This window comes from Bos grunniens, chromosome 14 (assembly GCF_055505025.1).
Source record: "Bos grunniens cultivar Pamir isolate PY7600 chromosome 14, Bosgru_T2T1.0, whole genome shotgun sequence".
NCBI lineage: Eukaryota > Metazoa > Chordata > Mammalia > Artiodactyla > Bovidae > Bos > Bos grunniens.
The window spans coordinates 38,628,004-38,648,759 of NC_141178.1; the positions used below are offsets into that span (position 1 = coordinate 38,628,004).

At 35.9% G+C, this 20,756-nt stretch overlaps 1 protein-coding gene across 1 annotated transcript in view; it reads right to left on the reverse strand.

The window, feature by feature from the left end:
* Positions 1 to 1,152: 1,152 nt before the first annotated feature.
* Positions 1,153 to 20,756, reverse strand: part of ZBTB10 (zinc finger and BTB domain containing 10) — a 32,638-nt gene continuing 13,034 nt past the window's right edge. The window contains exons 3-6 of the mRNA XM_086336423.1: positions 9,267 to 9,365; positions 6,699 to 6,875; positions 6,323 to 6,495; positions 1,153 to 6,080 (exon numbers count right to left, since the gene is read on the reverse strand). Of these exons, the coding sequence (XP_086192549.1) occupies positions 5,775 to 6,080; positions 6,323 to 6,495; positions 6,699 to 6,875; positions 9,267 to 9,365 (755 nt within the window). The 3' untranslated portion in view covers positions 1,153 to 5,774. The remainder of the gene's footprint in view (positions 6,081 to 6,322; positions 6,496 to 6,698; positions 6,876 to 9,266; positions 9,366 to 20,756) is intronic.

The window sequence follows — 20,756 nt, forward strand, 5'->3', positions numbered from 1 at the left end:
GGGGGGGGGGATTCAAAAGGTAGTATTAATAGCATGTAAGGCACCATGCAACTATAGAACCTATTTTTTAACTTTCCTGTATTCCATTTTTAAATTTCCTTTAGTTCAGTTATTAAAATTCAAAAGAGCTTTAATTTTCTTATCTAATTACAGATCCAATCATTGAATTTCCTACACCATCTTCCAAACATTGGTCTGGATTTTTTGTGAAAAAGAAAAAAGTTCAAGTAACAATTTTTTCCATAAAGCTAAACATGATTTTCTAAGTTTTAGCTGTGTCCATTTTGGTGTCAAAATGTGCTTCATGAGATATTTATACATAATTTTTAACAATGTTCTAAGCAAAACAAAAAGTTGATAATTACAATGGTTCAGAAAAATCACAACCAAAAATATTCATTTTGAAATTGAAATTTTGGGTGAAGGGGTTGTTTTTTCCCCTCAAATAATCCCTACTTCATCTTTTGTCCAATCTTAACCCCTTGGAACCACAGAGAATATTATCTACACAAACCATTAAAATATATCTACTGCCACATGAGAGTTCTTTTAGTACTTTAAAGACACTAGGAATTGTATGCAATATGGGCATCCCCTCTTCATTTTCCAAACTAAATCAAAACTCTCATTTAATAACTAAAAGTCTGGGTATCCAGTCCTTTGTTCTATTACTTTAACACCATCACCACAAAAAAATGTTCTTTTCTGTATTATTAAAGTTTCAAAGACTTGAAAGTTGTTAACCCATTAATCTGCTATATATGCAACAAATATAGGTGAAGTAGTTTACCTTTGCTTTTCAACCCATTTCCAGAAATATGTACTTTCAGGGAAAATATTTCAATGTTATCTACAACCTGTAGAGAATTCCAAAAGTAATACAGATGAAAGACAAAAGATATGCTGATTATAAATGACTGCTTTCTATTAATTAAAGCAGCTCTCCAAGAATTACTACTAGGAGGTAGTTTGAGCCTTTTATGCACTTCACATAAAAAGAGATAAACCTTAATATTCTACAATACAAAGGTATCTGAATTATACATAAGTCAAAGTTTACAAAGGAGTTCCCATACCCAGTCTAAATTATTGTTGTTAAAAGCAATCTGGATTAAATATCAGAGTCAACAAAATTCACAAAGCCAGAAGCAGTTCAGTGCTCACAAGTTTATATTTTTAGGTTTGATAAAGATTCGTGTGTATTTTCTAAATACACAGACCAAAAAAAAAAAAAAAAACATTGTGGAAGTTTACATACATGTCTTAGGACACTTATACTAGGTAGGTAAATTACATTAAAAATTGGTCTTCGTAAAAGATCTTCCCAAAGAGCTTTTACAAACAGCAGGCAGAAAGTGTTCTTTTGTTTACAGTGTTTTTAAAATGCTGATTCTCCCATCTCATAATGGCCTCAACCAACCCTCTCCTTAATCCAATTTTGTTCCCAATAAGCAGCATACTCTAAATTTTAAGTACCCAATGTCATAAAATTCAGGGCTACAAAACATCTTTTAAAATGTGCTTATCCCTAAAACATTTTAAACTAAATATCTTGAATGGCTCAACTTCACTTGAAAGTAGGGATACAGCAGGGAAAAAAAACCTTTCCATTTAAAATCCTAAAGTGACTAAGAAAAAATATGTTAGTTCTAAGCATGTATATTATGTACCATAGTTAAGTTTAAGGATCTGGGTGACTGAACGGCACAAAAACGGGTTCATATCTAATTCTTCAGTTAAAAATCATCCTTTTAAAATGAAAATGCTACAGCCAATTAATAGCATGTGCTACACTGAAGGGTATCTTGTTTATAATCATGTGGTGTAACAATTGCTGTATTAGGAGGCAAGAGTAGTTAAGGACATTTGGGGGAGGAAGGATTAGACAGACACTCAAATTCCTAACATAGCTGTTTTATATGGAAAATATGTCTCCATAGACAGACCACTTTAAAGAGCTAAAATCCTACAAAAGTTGGAGCAACAGAGCCCCCTAAACAGAGCATGGGCTTCAGAATCAAACCTGGTCAAAACCCAGCTCTACTTTGTAGTGACTGTTACATTAGTCCATTAGGCAATTTCATGGAGCCTTTCCTTGTCTATAAAATGGAGACAATAGCACCTACTTATAGGGGATTTGATAAGGTAAAGCGCAATGGCATGTGCAGGCACTAAAAACAAGCTAGCTTTTGGAATTATTCAGAAAAATAACTTTTTCATCCTATGCTGACAATATCCTAAAAATGTAATAGAGCTTATTGGTTTTAAATTTTATGGTTTTTAAGACCCTTCTTCCATCACACTATCCCCGATATTATACTAGTCATTATCAGGCCTTTTATAACACAATGTTTTAATACAAATTTCTAAGTCCCAATTTTTTCATTCCCCGTTCTCTATTCTTCCACTCCTTTCCCCCTTGGTTCTCCTATATTATTAAACAACTAAGATGTGTCATGTCACTATTATGCACCAGGCAGTGTTCTAAGTGCTTTACATACATGAATAAACTTCATCTCACTCTTCCTCAGCAGGATGGCTCTACCAAAAAACCAGCTCATGCTTTCCCCCCAGATTTCAAAGCTATTCATTATTGTTCCATTTTCCCTTATAATGTTTCTTTTCTTTTTTAGCTCTTAATTGCTAGGATGCTGAAATTTAGCAAAGTATCTAGTGAATGTGAAAAATAAGGGCCAATAACAATGAAAAAGCAGGGGCTGTATGGAAGTAATTGCCTCTGAGACTCCTAAGAAATAATACATGATATCTTGATTTATATGAGAGGGTCTGTTACTACAAAATGAATAGGAAATAAACAGTTTATACTCTCCCCCTTCATTAAATAAAAGATCTAAAATATTTTTCATTTAAAATATAAGTTACAAGAGAAAAATTCAGCAAATGTGTAACACATAATTCCGCCAGGGCGCCACAGACAAAATTACGAGTATTCCACTGTTACCTCTCTGAGACCAATCATGAGTTCTTAGTATCTATCAACTTCCTGAAACTGTACTGTAAGTCAGAAAAAGAATATACTTAAAAAAATAGAAACATCCAGTAGTATACCTTAGTACTAAACTATTTTTTTAAAAAAGACCTAGAAGGGAAAAAGCAGTCCCTTCAAGATCACGAAACAAAATAAGTTAGGCAGTCAGCAAGTAGAAAAATCTGTCAATTCTGTTTCTGGTAAAATGTTTACTTTAAAAGAAGAAATTTTTATATAGGCTGAGGCTAATATATTCAAGAGTATAAACATTTTTCCTTTGGATTACCTTTCTAAAAACAAATTCTTAAAGTATCATTATTTCAGTTGACTAAAAATATAGCCAAATCTGTCACAACACAACACAGAAGGTAATGGACAATAATTATAGAATATTTTAAATTAACAGTAACAAGCCATCTACATCAAACCTTGTTTCCAACTAAAACCAAAACAAAAGCACAACAATCCGTAGTGTACCAAGTGTGTATTTTCAATTTACTGTAGGCAATCTAACAAAAATTTGGTCATAATTTACCAGATATACATAAACAATTTAAGTAGTAAAGAAAATTCAGTTTAAAGAGAGTAAGTTCATATCTTAAGGAAAAGTAAAAGTACATTAAGAATGTAAAGCCAAGTCCAGTTTCTATGCAATAAGTGAACTGTAGTCTAATAAAGCAGATTTAGGTGATTTTCAGATATATATCTTTTCTCTTTAATATATATTTATATATAGACAGATCTACCAATTGTAAACTATGGTTTATTTTAAAGGAGAGGGATAAATGGGATGAAAGAAATCTTTATACTATACTTACATATTCACAAAGCAGAACATTTTACGTTTAAAATACTTTTCCATTCATAGTATCTTTGCCCAACTAACGTCTACTTTGGACCCCACCAGAATTACATTTTACTCATTTGTCTAGAACACTGAGAAAAAGATGTATTCTTCAGTCTTAAACAAAAACCAAACCAAAACTGTTCATGTCAGTTTTTCAGTTTTATAGAAAGTATGATAAAGTTTAGGTGACAAATGATGCATCTCACCATGTAACTGTACTCTTTGATTTATCCAAGCAGAAGCATCAATGTCTAATGTTAAACCATCTTTCTACTGAAATCAGAGACAGTAAGAAAGCCTGTCTCTTAAAAAACCCAGTCTTTTCAACTTTGATCAGATGGAGCACCAAAAGGATTATGTCTGTCAAAGTGTACTTTGCAATTTTTTCCACATGACTAGCATAATTTAGTTACCTGATATAAAATAAGAAAATATACTCAATTTCTATTTAAAAGAAAGCTGAAAATATGATATCCCTCAATCTTATATAATATACAGTATGTTCCTGATAAACATTGTGCATATTAATATCAATTATGTGAAATGCTGCTGTGAGTCAATCAGTTAATTCATCTGTCAGACTAAATAAATCTGGCGATTTCAACTTAATACATCATCCCTTGTATCCTGAAGAATTTAGTGAACAGAATAATAAATTGTAAAGCCTCGCAATATTTTATTTGTAAGACTTTTGCAGATTGTTGAATCATGGTGACTACTAAAAAGACTATATATATATATCAAGATGTAGTGATTTCAAGGAATTGAAAAATAAATTAATTATCTATCATAATTTCAAACCCTGAACACCCCATAAGTATGAAACAAAAGAGAATGCGCTTTTTGTGTTAATTTTAATGATAAAAGGGCACAGGAGTAAAAACCTGATATTTCACTTATATTGCATAACAAGCTAACCAAACTGGACATGGAGGATAAATTATAAAGCAAATCATTTTACTTATTATTTCTATGACTTTTCTTTCAATTAGACTTCTGTCTTTTCAAATAGGACTGAGGTATAGTACACTGGCAAAAATAAAAAAGAAGCAAACAAGAGTAGTGCCAAAGTAACAGATACCCAAAACCAAATGCCTTGTCAGAAAACGTCATATAGTAACCATTTATCAGATTAGAGCAGCAGGAGAAAGTTACTTTTAAATCATAATCATTTTAGTGGTATTTGTCAACCTCACCACGGTACTTTGCAACATCATTCTTCATTTATAAAGTAGTAAAATTCATGTCAGAAAGGAAAGGGGGAATGGAGGAAGTCAGTTAGTTCATTCCAATAAATTACCTCTCCAGTTCTTATAAACATGCCCATCAGCACAAAATTGAGAAATAATACCTAAGACTAGAAGAGACTTGGTTTAAGTTATGAAGCAAAATAAAGTGAAAAATACAGAAAAGTAGAACCAATGGGGTTGAAAAGGCCCCTCACTGAAAATCTGTATTAAAAAAAATAAAATTAATAAAAATAAAAATAGAAACAAAACTCTACTAGTACAAACTAGCCTGAGTGGTTTGATGGACAGAGTAATTAGGTCAGCTGTCACTGTACTCTTAATAAACGAATTTTCTTCATTCATGTTAAAGTGGCACATGAATGTAAGCTTTTTAAGAACAGGTATTATATTTTCAGAGGATCCAAATACTTACTGTATATCCTATAAATAAAAAATATTTTTACTTTGATAACTGACTGAAGATGTGTGAACTCCATGTAATTCAACCACAAGGTTGTTTGCTGTACAGTCCTGTGCAAATATAAAAAAAATTTTTTTTTTGCTATAAGGCTTTGACCCTACAGTTTTCACAGCAATGTAACTACCATCCAGCATGTACCATATTTTGCAAGCCTTCAAGTTCAACAATCCAAATTGTTGATTCATATTATGTCCAAATGCAGCATCCTTGAGGAGTATAGAAGGTCAGTTAGTCATCAAGAGACATACAAACATCTCCTGATTCATCCCATCGAGATGCATCATTCTGATCTTCTCCATCATCAACCAGCTCTTCATCAGCTTCTCCTCCACCATTCCCCTCATATTCTTCATCCCGAGGAAAATCTGTATCCTGTCCCTGATCTACACCTTCTTGTCCTCCTGGTTGTGATTTATCTGCACAGTCTACACAGACACCATAGCGCCGAGATCCATGTCTTATTCCAACACTGGCCGCTAACATGAAGATCTTCTTACACACCATACATTTGTACTTTTTATCCTTTTTATGCACCTAATTGAAGAAGTAAAAAAAAAACCCAGTGTTAGGACAGTACAGACAATATAATACATTTGAACCACTCAAATTAAACCTCCCATTTAACAAAGAGTAAATATACCATTATCTTTCTGTATGAAGTTCAGTACTGGTTTTACAAATAACATTCATTGTTTAAAGCAAAAATTTGCAGGTAATAGTGTTAAAATACCTTAAACAAACACAGTTTATCTCAACGATCAGTTAAAGTTACTTACCAGGGAATGTCTTTTTACATGTTCTCTTCGAGTAAACAGTTTTCCACAAATATCACAGCTAAATGATCTGACTCCCGTATGAATGAGCAAATGCCTTTTTAGTGTTCGTCTGTATTTGGCTACATAGCTACAATGAGGGCATTTTAACTTGTTCATGATTAGAGATGATTCACCTTTTGAGAATTAAAAACAACAAAAAAGCACTTATTATTATACATTAAACAGAAAACTTGTCAAAAGCTTGCCTATTCCTGAGAATAGGGATTATTGTATGGCTACTACCATCTGAGTTTTTTAAAACCCAGAATGTGGAAGCTTTTAATTAATTGATAAAAATGGTATTAAGAGCTCTGTAGATGTTTTGACTAATACTTGCCATTTTCCCAAGTTTCTTGTTTTGGCCAAGATTCAGGCAATAATCCATACTTGAAATCGTTAGAAGCACCTGGTATCAATCCATACTTGTAATCGTTTGAAGTACCTGGTATCAATCCATACTTGAAATCGCTAGAAGGGCCAGGCATCAGGCCATACTTGAAATCATGTGAAGGACCTAATACAATTAAAAAGTGATTTTGATATAATGATGGTAATTAAGATGACTCTTACTGGAATTAAAAAGATGGATATAAAACTATTTTATCAGCATCATGATAGAACAGCCTAATATAAAAGTAAACATATCCAGAATCCCCCATAACTACTGCCACCCTATCCAAACTAATCAGCAACTGTTGCCTCTGGATTATTTTCAATAGCCATCAGTTTGTCTCCAAGCTCACACCGTGGTGCCTTCCTAGAGCTCATTCTCAACACAGCAATCAGATTTTTAAAAAACTTTAAATCAGAACCAGATATTACTCCACTAAAAAGTCTGCTCGGACTAACGATCTTACAGTGCAAGCCAAAGACTACCAATACACTACAAAGCCTTAACTGATCTAGCCCTTGCTTCCAAACCACTCTCTTGGTTATTCTATTCCAACCACACTGGCCTCTGTGCTATTCCATGTTGGTAAAATGGCTACTACTTCAAAGCCTTTGCACTTTGCACTTACGCTGTCCTCTGCCTGAACACTCCTTTCTAGGACATATACATAGAGCACACTTGTGCAGGAACTTAGCAATTTTTCTCCCATACACACAATTTTATAAATGAATGCCTGCCAAATGGGTTTTCTAAGAATTCAATTTTCTATATCTATTTGCCAAATACATTGCCTCTTAGAAAAATAAAAAGAACTTAAGATTTCCCTCTTAAGGAAAAAGTGAAACTATTAATATCCACAATACAAAAAAATCTCTAAGGTATTTAAAAATTGTGATTCATTACTACTACTGTAAATTGTTTTGTACTGGGAATACTTTCACTTACTGTTTTTTAATGTTAGGAAAGTCCTCTGGATCCATAATTACATATTTTAATTGTAATGCAATACCGCTTTGTGGTAAAATGAGACACCACATTTGTATGTGTGAGGAGGAGGAAGGTTGGGAGTAGTAGCCTGTGAAGGTTAATCAATTTTCAGTTTCACACTTCTAAATAAAGTTTTGAGTTTTATGACTCATAGCTCTTGTCCAAATCAGAGCAAAACAAAGTAAACTCTAACAGCAAGGACTGTGCTTGTTCATCTCCATATTTCTTAATGTCCAAAACATACATCATCCAGTGACTGCCCTGGTGGTTCACTGGTTAAGAATCTGCCTGCCAATGCAGGGGACACAGGTTTGATCCCTCATTCGAGAAGACCCCACATGCCTTGGGGCAGCTAAGCCCCTGCACCACAGCATGCATGCAGAACCTCTGCTCTGTAACGAGAGAAGCCACGAAAATGAGAAGCCCTCAATCTCAGCAGCTACAGGAAGCCCGTGCACAGGAAAGAAGGCCCAAAGCAGCCAATTAAAAAAAAACAAAAACAAAACTTTTTTTCCCCCAACAGTTAGGAGAAACCACGTTAACACAATTTCTTCAGAATTATAGCTTAATTTTGGTCTGTGCACACCGTATATTCAAAAGCCCAAGAGCTTTCTGTGAGGAGTACTACTGTTATCCCAATTGCTTAAAAGATTTCTAAAGCTATAGAAATTGTATCACTTTCTTCAACAAATGTTAGTTTTGCCGCGTGCTTTCTCTCTATGGATGCACATGTACCCTTTTATGTACTACTATATTGTTAGGAATATCATTTAAACCATACTACATATTCACTTTTCCAACTATCCGCAAGCAAATGTCTCTTTTTTATTTGGATCAATGATATAATCAAGACTGATGATTACAACAAACTTTCACCCAAGCATCATGGGATGAACCTATCAATAGTGGCTTACTATCTAACGATGATTTTGAACTACTTCCCCTGGAGGTTGCAAAAATATGTATTTTATCATTCTTCTACACTTATTAGCATGACATTCTATAAAGAAAGCTTTCTCCCTTCTTAATTTACCTACATTATTCTTTGGAATACTCATGGATTCTTTGTCTTCTTGTGCAGGACACTTCCCACAAAGCAGTTATAAATATCACTATTTAGAATTAGTATTTTCTTTTTTTTTTTTAGAATTAGTATTTTCTATAGTCATCAACAACCAAATTATTAATTTACATCAAAGTTAGTTAAAATACACTAGTCAACCATTCTGATAATTACCATTTTCATCCCATCTATACACTAGCTAGAAGCCACAATCTATTATTTGCTTTTGATAGTTAAGAGCTTTAACATGTCTCCTTCAAAGAAAAAGAAACACCTATTCATGTATTTACCAGTGTTCCAAATTCTGTAATCAACATTAGCTGCCAGATTGAAAGTGCTTATATTAATACCTAACACTTTCCTTTAATGAAAAGAAACTGCTGTAGCTCCTTGATAAACACATACACATTCCAAAACTTCAAATCCTCTTAAAGGTACTCCTGCTAAAATTCTACTGTACCTACCAGCATCACCTCCTTCTTGACCAGAGCTGGCTTCAGTCAATAAATTTGCACTGACATTCCTATCACAATCTGGCCCTGAGAGTAGAGCACCATCCAGATCTGAAAAGGAGATACAAAAGTATGTTATTTACAACCACACCATAGCCATCACCCAAAACACCACTCTTTTCTTGGAAATGTTTCTTATGCAGACTAAATAGAGGATATTTGCAAGTACTGAGTTACTATGTGCTTAACACTACAAGGAATAAAAGCATATATAAGACATGTTTTTCAGCCACAGGAATAACAGCACACTGGATTAGAATGAGCCTTAGAGCCAAGGTGAATTAGGTACCCTAGCTCCATCTGTATGACCACATGCCTCGATATCCTCATATGCATCCACCTGTATCATAGATCTGATACAGAAATTTAATCAGTTAACGCAAGCCAAGTATGGTGTCTGACATCCAAAAGATAGCTGCAGCTGCTAGTACTAAGTGCTAGATGTATAAAATATTAGTGTTTCTGTCCTGGTTCAGAATTGGAAAGATCAATCAATACTAGATTTGTAAAGGAAGATGTAATTCCTACATTTGTAAAAGGAAGGTGTAACTATTTCCCTTGAATCTGTTGCATTGCTTCTTTTTTCTACCACTGCCTTAATTCAGAACTCATCATTACTCTCCTGGATTACTCAAACAGTTTCTTGGTCTCCTTGCTCCAAAATACAATACATTCTTCATTTCCCACAACATTGCCAAAAAGATCTTCCTAAAACACTAAGCTTTATGTTGCTCCTTTACTTAAAAATCTTCAATGTTTCACCAGTTTTTAGTATAATCTTCAAAATTCTTTAATTTACAATACAAGTTTCCTAATATTCAGGTTCCTATTTTGCCAGTGTAGGAGATTCAGATTTGATCCCTGGGTTGGAAAGATTCCCTGGAGAAGGAAATGGCAACCCACTCCTTCTTGCCTGGAAAATCCCATAGACAGAGAAGTCTGGCAGGCTACAGTTTATCTGACAGCAAAAGAGTCAGTCACTCACAACTTAGCGACTAAACAATTTAAGAATCTAGCATCAGGGACTTTCCTGGTGGCTCAGACGGTAAAGTATCTGCCTACAATGCGGGAGACCCGGGTTCAATCCCTGGGTTGGGAAGATCTCCTGGAGAAGGAAATGGCAACCCACTCCGATATTCTTGCCTGGAAAATCCCATAGACGGAAGAGCCTGGTAGGCTACAGTCCACGAGGTCGCAAAGAGTCGGAAACAACTGAGCGATTTCACTTCACTTAGCATCTTCCCACTGCTACGGTCTACTCTTGTGTTATGAATAGAAGATGAATTAGACACACAAGACAGACAATGAAAAATCTGGCTGTAAAGGGATAGAGTGAGATAGAGGTTAAGTGTTTGGGTTTTTTAAGGCAAAAATTAAAACATGTTTAAATGCTGAAAGGAAGAAGTCATTAAGAAAAAGAGAGGACACTGCAAAGAGAAATACTGCAAAGAGAAGGAATTATCAAATTTGTAAGATTCTTAACAAGTCTGGGATCCAGAAGCATTAGCAATCAGTATACATACAGAGACAGGTTTGAAGACAGGCACTTAGAGACTACATCTCTATTGGCTTTTATTTCCTCTGTAACATTAAATGTAGAATGTGAAGTTACTCCCTAGAGTAAAAGGGTTGGAAAAGTCAGGAGAATAAGCAAGTAGTTCACATGTAAAGAAGGAAGAGTAAACAGACACTGATCCTTTCCTGTTCCTTGATAGCAGGGATACTATCTAGATTTTATTTTCCCAGTATTTATAGTAATGCATGACTTTAAAAGGCTTTTTCAACAGGTGCTGTTAATTGTTGGCTTGAATAGTCTGCCCTTTGCAACCTGTTATTAAGTTTTAACTTAACATATCTCAGGAATTCCCTGGCAGACCAGTGGATAGAACTCAGCCCTTTCACTGCCATGGCCTGGGTTCAATCCCTGGTCACAGAACTAATATTCTGCAAGGTGCCTGGTACAGCAAAAATATAAGGGGAAGTAAAGAATAATTTTGTCAATTTTCTGGTATATAAACATCCATAAACCATAAATTAATGGAAATCTAATGACTCTGCTTTCCTTTGATAAGTTAAATGTATTTCAACCATCAATGAGAAATCCACACAACCACATGAAAGAACAGCCCCAGCTCACTGTAACTAGACAAAGCCTGCATGCAGCAAGGAAGACCCAGCATAGCCAAAAATAAATATTAAAAAAACTTCAAAAAAAAATTAAAATCATTCAAACAATGTTACTCTTCCCAATATCTTTCGAAAAAAGTCACTCTAAAGTGTGTACAGGGCATTTCTTAAAATTCTGCCAAGTAGGTTTGTAAATACAGGGTGTTTCTATTTATATAACATTCTATAGTTATTTGTTGAAGGCTTTCCTCAGCTAGGTCTTAATGGACACTTCATGTCTCCTATCCATCTGTGAAGTATTAGGATTTAGTTTGTGATCTTTAATCCTACATGGACAGTAGTACAGAATGTTCACCTCAATCTAAAACATTAATAGACGGCAAATAAATTCTTTCTGAGGTCTTTTCAATAGCTATGGATGAATGTGAGAGTTGGAACATAAAGAAGGCTGAACACTGAAGAACTGATGCTTTCGAATTATGGTACTTTCAAGACTCTTCAGATCAGATCAGATCAGTTGCTCAGTCGTGTCGGACTCTTTGCGACCCCATGAATTGCAGCACGCCAGGCCTCCCTGTCCATCACCAACTCCCAGAGTTCACTCAGACTCACGTCCATCGAGTCAGTGATGCCATCCAGCCATCTAATCCTCTGTCGTCCCCTTCTCCTCCTGCCCCCAATCCCTCCCAGCATCACAGTCTTTTCCAATGAGTCAACTCTTCGCAGGAGGTGGCCAAAGTACTGGAGTTTCAGCTTTAGCATCATTCCTTCCAAAGAAATCCCAGGGCTGATCTCCTTCAGAATGGACTGGTTGGATCTCCTTGCAGTCCAAGGGACTCTCTAGAGTCTTCTCCAACACCACAGTTCAAAAGCATCAATTCTTTGGCACTCAGCCTTCTTCACAGTCCAACTCTCACATCCATACTTGACCACAGGAAAAACCATAGCCTTGACTAGACGAACCTTTGTTGGCAAAGGAATGTCTCTGCTTTTGAATATGCTATCTAGGTTGGTCATAACCTTCCTTCCAAGGAGTAAGTGTCTTTTAATTTCATGGCTGCAGTCAGCATCTGTAGTGATTTTGGAGCCCAGAAAAATAAAGTCTGACACTGTTTCCACTGTTTCCCCATCTATTTCCCATGAAGTGGTGGGACCAGATGCCATGATCTTCGTTTTCTGAATGTTGAGCTTTAAGCCAACTTTTTCACTCTCCACTTTCACTTTCATCAAGAGGCTTTTGAGTTCCTCTTCACTTTCTGCCATAATATCAAGACTCCTGGGGGTCCCTTGAACAGCAAGGAGATCAAACCAGTTAATCCTAAAGGAAATCAACCCTGAATATTCATTGGAAGGACTGATGCTGAAGTTGAAGCTCCAGTCCTCTGGCCACCTGATGTGAAGAGCCAACTCACTGGAAAAGATCCTGACTGCGAAAGATTGAGGACAAGAGGAGAAGTGGGCAGCAGAGGGTGAGATGGTTAGATAGCATCACTGACTCAAATGGACTTAGTTTGAGCAAACTCCAGGAGATGGTGAGGGACAGGAAGGCCTGGCGTGCTGCAGTCCAAGGGGTCACAAAGAGTTAGGCACAACTTAGCGACTGAACAACCAACTGTTTCTGTGTACAAGAACAAGTCATATCCATACTACAGATATTAAAAACCTTTTGAAAGGCATAAACTACTTGGTTCTTGATATAAAAAATAAATCTCAAAACAAGTGAGCTCCTCCAGGTTGACAATAGCTTTCATAAAAGCACACCTAACTTAGTAATCAGTACATGCTATCACTGCTGTATCTTATTTCAAACCATCTGGAAACTTATTTGTAATCAGCTGCTGCTGCTGCTAAGTCGCTTCAGTCGTGTCCGACTGTGCGACCCCATAGACGGCAGCCCACCAGGCTCCCCCATCCCTGGGGTTCTCCAGGCAAGAACACTGGAGTGGGTTGCCATTTCTGTGTCCAATGCTTGAAAGTGAAAAGTGAAGGTGAAGTCGCTCAGTCATGTCCAATTCTTAGCGACCTCATGGACTGCAGCCTACCAGGATCCTTCGTCCATGGGACTTTCCAGGCAAGAGTACTGGAGTGGGGTGCCATTGCTTTCTCCATAATCAGCTGAGTTGATGTGAATAAGATAGAAACCAGGCAACCAACCATTCATTTGATGTAAGAATCATATTCTGCTTCACCAGGAACTCTGTATTCATTTTCTCGAAAAAGCATAGGATTAAAAAATAAACTCTAGGACTTCCTGGTGGCTCAGTGGTAAAGAATCCACCTGCCAATGCAGGAGACATGAGTCTGATCCCACATGTCACCGAGCAACTAAGCCTGTGCACCGTAACTACTGAGCCTGTGCTCTAAAGCCAGGGCTCTGCAACAAGAAGCCCTCATACTGCAATGAGGAGTAGCCCCTGCTCCCTGCAATGCAACAAAGACCCAGCACAGCCGCAAATAAATAAATAAGTACATTAAAAAAAATAAACCCTGATAAACGAAATTCATGACCTTCCTATGGAAATCCTTCTCAAATGCATTTGCCAGTGAATAGGTGATCCTCCCACTAAATGAAACAAAAAATACACCCCTGATTTTACGCATAAAGTCCTTTTGTATATGCAATCGACATATACACAACACATTAAATTTCACTACACATTTATGCAGTAAGAATATTCTTATTCTCAACCTTAAGAAGAAACTAAAGCTACCGCAGAGTGCTGCACTGCTCTTTAACAGTATTACACTGCTTCCTGACAACATGAGCACCAAACCTGGCACTAAAGCAGGTAATTAAAAAAGGTACAACTGCAACGCTGGAAATGAGAGTGCAGAAGTATACCCATCGTTTATACTCACTCACTTTCCTCATGATACTTGATACCATTCAGTGATACTGCTAAATCCAAAAAAATATATATACCTATCTATAAGGACTAGACTTCCTCAGTGGTTCAGTGGTTAAGACTGTGTTTCCAATGCAAGAGAAGAAGGGAAACAGGTTCCATTCTGGTCAGGGAACAAAGATCCCATATGCCATGTAGCACGTCCAAAAAAATTTTTGTAATTTAAAAAATAAAAATCTATCAGCGTTCTGTGGCAAATCAGCCTTCACTTTATTAATCTCTTTATTTAATAAAAACATCTCTGGGTATTTCCCTGCTGGTCCAAAAGCTAAGACTCCACACTCCCAGTGCAGGGGGCCTGGGTTCAATCCCTGCTCACAATCACACACGCCAACTAAGATCCAATGAAACAACAACAACAAAAAACCCAACTCCAAAATTTTTGAGTGTACCTAGTTATAAGCTGTCATTGTCCTTTACATACATTTTTGTCTATCTTTGAAGCAACTTCCACCTCTGAATTAATTTTTTATTCTTCTCTGACATCTCATTCATGGGTTTTTAAAAATCTGATTACTAACCAACGGAAAGGATGACATGGTAAAAATCTTGGCCTTTACCTTCTCTTAAAATTTTAACAGTCGTAACTTTATTTTCTCCACGAGGAAATGAATAGCAATATTTACCTACTTCACAAAGGTGCTATGAAAAGTAACTTCAGTAAATAAAAATAATGTACAAATTATAAAGTGGAACATAAATCATGACGTCATTAAATGAGGTTAATCTTGGGGCATGTGGTTATAGGTTTCTCTTGGACCACAGAGGGCACAAGCGTCACTTGCAAAGCATCTAGTGCTTTGTACAGCACTTGCCTATAAGTGCTCAACAAAACTATGTTGGGAAGGAGGTCTTCCTGACCATTTGTTTTTGGTTCTCAAAATTCCACACACGAGGCAAGCACAGACTAATCCAGAATTTCTTAAAACACAAATATTCTTGAAAAGAATGACATACGAGAGCATATCAGAAATCGAGATTATAGGAACAATGACAGCTCTGTCCTACAAAAACTCAGTAATATCTATTCAATTTTTGTTTTCATGTAAATATATACTGGCAAACAATTTTCTCTGAAGACAGTTTCTGAGGACTAAGGCTAATTTTTTTCATAAACTGTTATAGACTTTTTTTTTCCTTTGTTCATTGCAGTCAAGGTTTTTTCCTTTTTCAGTGATGAGAAAATTCAGTTGCAAATGTATTATATAAAGCACCCTTGACAGTTCTATGGCAGCCGAGAGACTCAACAAATTGTAGTTTCCCTTTACCCCCAAACTCAGTGATGATTCAAGTGACAGACTAGACTAGGCTCCACTGTTTCTTCTTTGCTTCTATTCAAACAAGGTTGTTATTTCTTTCATGACCGGGCCTTTACAGGTCTCTTCAGGACTTTCTCCACTCCAATCCATGAATAATACCTTCCAAATGCTTTTATGTTAAAGGCAAATAAATAAACAAGATTGCATCTCTAATTGAGAACCTCTCACTGCTCACCGTCTGTGAAACAGAATTCACAATTTATTACCATGTCAGAGAATTACAACCTGGCCCTAACCTATTGACCCCACCTCACCAGCCCTACTACACTCCCCTTTCTATTCACTTACTCCCTTCAATTCTTGCCACTTTGCACCCTCTCCTGGCAAACTCCTACACAAAAGAAGATCCAACTCTGTGAAGCTTTCTTCAACTCTTAATGAGAAATCAGGAACCTCCCCCACTGCACTCTGCCATACTTCTGATCTTAACATTTATCACATTGCACTGATACGTTTCTACCTCACAGCCATCCTATTGTGAACAAGTTCTCAATCTTATGACAGCAATATCATCTAACCTGTTCGCTCAGTTTCATGTGGACTTCAAAATTTTACTACCAAATTTCCTCTTATGAAGTGGAAAGTCATTTTGGGGTCCCAGACAAGAAGTATTTGGTTAAATATGACACTTCTGGTCACCCCAGAATATTAAGGCTATATCAGAAATAAAAAATTCAGTCTTAAAAAATTCTCAGGGGCTGACATTAACAGGGTTTAGAAAACTTAACACCCTCAGCAGGTAGAAAGCATTAAAACATCCACAAAAGGCTTCTTCAACATGCAGTTTCAGTCTGACCAAACAAATTCTGTTTCCTTAACGCTTATAACTTGAAAAGAATAATCCTTAATGTAGCCACCCCTTGGATCAAGTATGGCAGAGGAGGATGGAAAGGAACACTAACTAGGCAGAGGAAAATAAAGGAGAAGGAAAAAAAGATGGCAGAATATTCCTACTATCATACAGTTACTCATTATCATCCTTTTAAGATTAAATATTGAAGTGTTACATTTTAGTATAACTTACAGTCCATTAGCTAATGGTGGACATTTATTTTTTAAAATGAGCATCAGCCCTTCAAACTACCACTGACTACGCAACTGTAACAGTTTCTAAAGAAGAAACTTTAAATCACTGGTAGCTCATTCTTCATAATATACTCAAAAGGATGCCTGAAAGGTAGGGCAGTACATCTAGAATCCCTTAAGAAAGAACTAACCCAGGCCCGTAAACCTGCTATGTGGAACGTTTGGGTTAAGATGTAGGATACATACATTTTTAGATTTTAGGCAAGAAATAACTGTGATACCCCCAGAGGGGCCCAGGGTGGCACCCTGTAATCAAAATGTATTTCTGCAACAAAACATATAGATGTTTACATTTAAGGAAAGAAGTAAAAAATACAAATTGGTTTTGCTGCCAACTGAATATCAGGTTTTGTTGCCAAAATGATTTTTTTTAAAAGCTTTGGTTAATTTTTATAGCCTTCAAGATTTCATAATTATAAATTTTTCTTTCCTTCTAATTATAAGACATTCTGTATGATAAACTTAAGGCAAGTTAAGTGGTGGAACCAAGTCCAAAGTCCAAATCTTCTTTACTAAGTCTAGGTTCCATGGTTTTTAAACATTTTAAGTAGCTCATACAGTAACTTTATATGACATGGCCAAAATATGGAAAAGTCTCAAATGAGATGGCCAACGTTCAAAGCTATAAAAATATTTTAAATTAAAACAAACAACCCCGCCCGCCCGATTATTTAAGAAAGCATTTCAAGGGACTTCCCTGGTGTTCCAGTGAAGTGTCTGTCTTGCAACCCAGGGGACACCAGGTTGATCCCTGGTTGGGGAACTAAGACCCCAATGCTACAGGGCTACTAACCCTGTTCTGGAGCCCTCATGCCTAGTCAGATGCCACGCAACTAAGATCCGACTCAGCTAAATTAAGTAAAATAAAGAAAGAAAGCATTTCAAGATTCTGGAACCTCTGAAGTGATCCCCTGTATCAACTGTCACCCAAAATATGTAGGGGCCTAAGTATTGGTTGGTAGACAACTTCAGTAGAAGTAATAATTCACTACTTCAAATATGACTCATTAGGTATCTTAAAGACATACAGTTTGAGCATTCTTCTCTCAAAATTGTTTTCTATACACTTGAATTATATGCTTTTCAACCAAAAAACAACTACACAAATTGAAGATGTTACAGCTTAAACTCTGCTTGTAAGGATCAATAAAAATTCACAAATGCCACAAAACAAAAAAAAGTACAGATGAGAGAAAGGAGCTTTTAGAGTTTACAAACTCTAAATTATATCCTTTGATCAAATAAAACCACCGTGCATCTGAGTATTTGTACATCATTATGAAAAATTCAATCATCTATATGAAATTTTACCAGCTTTTATTAAAGACAATTATATAACCTACTGCTGTATTTACTAGAAAATGCTTTTCAGAAAACTGTCTTGATGTCAATTATATAAAACCCCACTGGAGAAATTCGTTTCAGAATTCAGTACCAGAAAGTTTGTCATCTGTAGAACTTCTGTTTCCTCATTCTGAAGGGCTGCTTATTATCTTAGAGCCAATAAAAAGCTTAATTAGGCTAACCATATTAATACTCTTGACTAGCACAGTGTTTTATTGCTAAAAATTTAATTTTTGTTTGTCAGAAATTTCAAAATCTTACTGAATGCATATACATACAAATGTATTACATGAAGAATACAGTTATTTATAATGGCTACAACATTCTAGTGTGACTGGCACAAACAATACAAAAATACGGATTCAGAAAGCCCATGTCCCATGAGTCCAGAGTAGATAAAAAATGGGATTAACACCTGACTTGTTTTAACAGTATAAATGAAAACAGTGTGTAAGACAATTAAGGCACTGGTTACTTTTGCCCCTATACTATTTAATTTCTTACATTTACATGTACAAATCAAAAATGATTTGAAGGGAATTGAGGCAGAGTCAGATAACAGGTATACTAGCCTAAGATTTTTAAAGAAATACCATTATGAATATAACCTCTGATAAAATCTCAGTATCTTACATTTCTTTATGAAGCACCCAAATACCACTTTCCACAGTATATGGCAATAAGACAACATTATTTATAGCATACAGACAGTAGGCTTAAGAATCTGGGAAATCACTGTTCCTACAAGAGACCCACAAACCCAAACATGTCAAGCACTGCTTGTAGACTAAATGCATAATTCACCATGATTTTTCCGATGATTAGGTAAAGAATTTTAAATACATTTAAAAGCATTATTTCACTGAAAGTTTTCACTATTTTTTCAATAAATAAAAATGAAAGTATAACCAGTAATGTTGACCTCTAGAAGTTTTAAATGAGCCTCAATTTTTTAGAAGACTGGGTCACTAGTTTATAAATTGCCAAGGTTTTAATGTTGGGCAGTCCTAAAGATGGAACCTGCCTCTACTTTTAGTAACTGAAAGACCTTGGTAAATACAGACCCACTATGTCCTTTCTTTATTGCTCAGAATTTGCCTGGAGAGTTCTAGTCTAAAATTCTGTGCACCAACATTTCATCAGGGTGAAACAAACTGCCTATGACTGTTAAGAAAGATGTAAAAAGGGGTTGGAATTCACAAGGCGGGAGATACAGCACTTAGCCTAAAAGAAGGGGACTTCAGGGGAAATTTTTTAATGTTAATACCTGAAGGGTTATCAGGTTGATTTAAGAGATTAGAGGTTAGGCTTAGATTATACTACTAAAAATGACAGAATTAGGAAGTTAAAGAGAAACAAATTCTAGCTCAATATAAAGTAACTTCCTTATAATCATACTCATCCTACATTGAAACAAAAGGTCAAGCTGAGGCTATAGACCACCTATCAAGAATCTGGTACAAAGTACACTGCACTGGAAAACTGATTTTAAAAAAATCTTAATCTTTAAGGGGACTGAGATGACTGCGACAGCTGTATTTTTATGTTTTGTCATTTTTCAGAATAACCCTATAAAAGTAGCATAGTCTAAGAAGGAGGAAACTGAGGGCAAGTGTTTAACTTAATTTGGTTATGGTAACATAGTAAGTAACAGAACTCATTTACAAAACCTGATTCAATTTGGGCTCTTTCCTCTATCAGTGACTCATAGCACCATCACCTGTAGAACTGACAAAAATTTCAACTACCAGGCCACATCCCAGACCAATAAACCAAAATCCCTGGCAGGGACAGTCAGGCATCATGATGGCTGAAGTTCCCAAGCAATGCCAACATGCAGGCATGATTAAGACCCACTGCTCTACCCCAAGGGTTGGCAATAAAGCTTTACCTGAACACACTTCTGTTCATTTGTTTACACACTTTCTATGACTGCTTTCACGCTACACTGACAGTTAAGTAACTGACTTCACGACCAGCAAACCCCAAAATATTTACTGCTTGGCCCTTTACAGTAAAAATTTTCTAGCTCTCTATCATATCATGTTCTAGCTCTTATGGGATTTTCTGCCACTGAATGAAGGTGGATTCAGAGGCACCAAAAAGTTGTTAAAAGTTTTAACAGTGGGAATGTAGCATGTCACTGATATAATCAAATTTCAGTTAAGCAAGGTTCATCAGATATTAAGGTGGCATCAATGACAATAGAATTATCTTTTATAAGCTATCAAAGATAAAAGCATATCAGACTACCAAAAATTATGATAGACCTAGTACACTGATACAACCTCAGCTAGGAGTTGCTTGCTAAGATGATAATCACTAGTAATGTTATTTTTCAAAGTATGCACTGTGGTTCTAATTAATACTGCTTTTCTTCTCTTTGAGTCACTCCAATTATGTGTGGCATTAGTTTTAAGAATGAGGTTAGCTTTGTTAGTTGTCAGTCAACTACCATGCCAAAAAATCTTACTCCTTATATTCTGGGTACCTATATATATTTTTAAAAAATACACTATAGGCCTCCCATCATACTGTTAACTGAGTAATTCATGCAGTAGGGAAAAAAAATGCAGTTCTAACTCTGAGAACTGATTCAAGATTTTTTACATTAAAAATTAAGCCAAAACAAAGTGCTGCTAAGTCTATCATTAGTACTT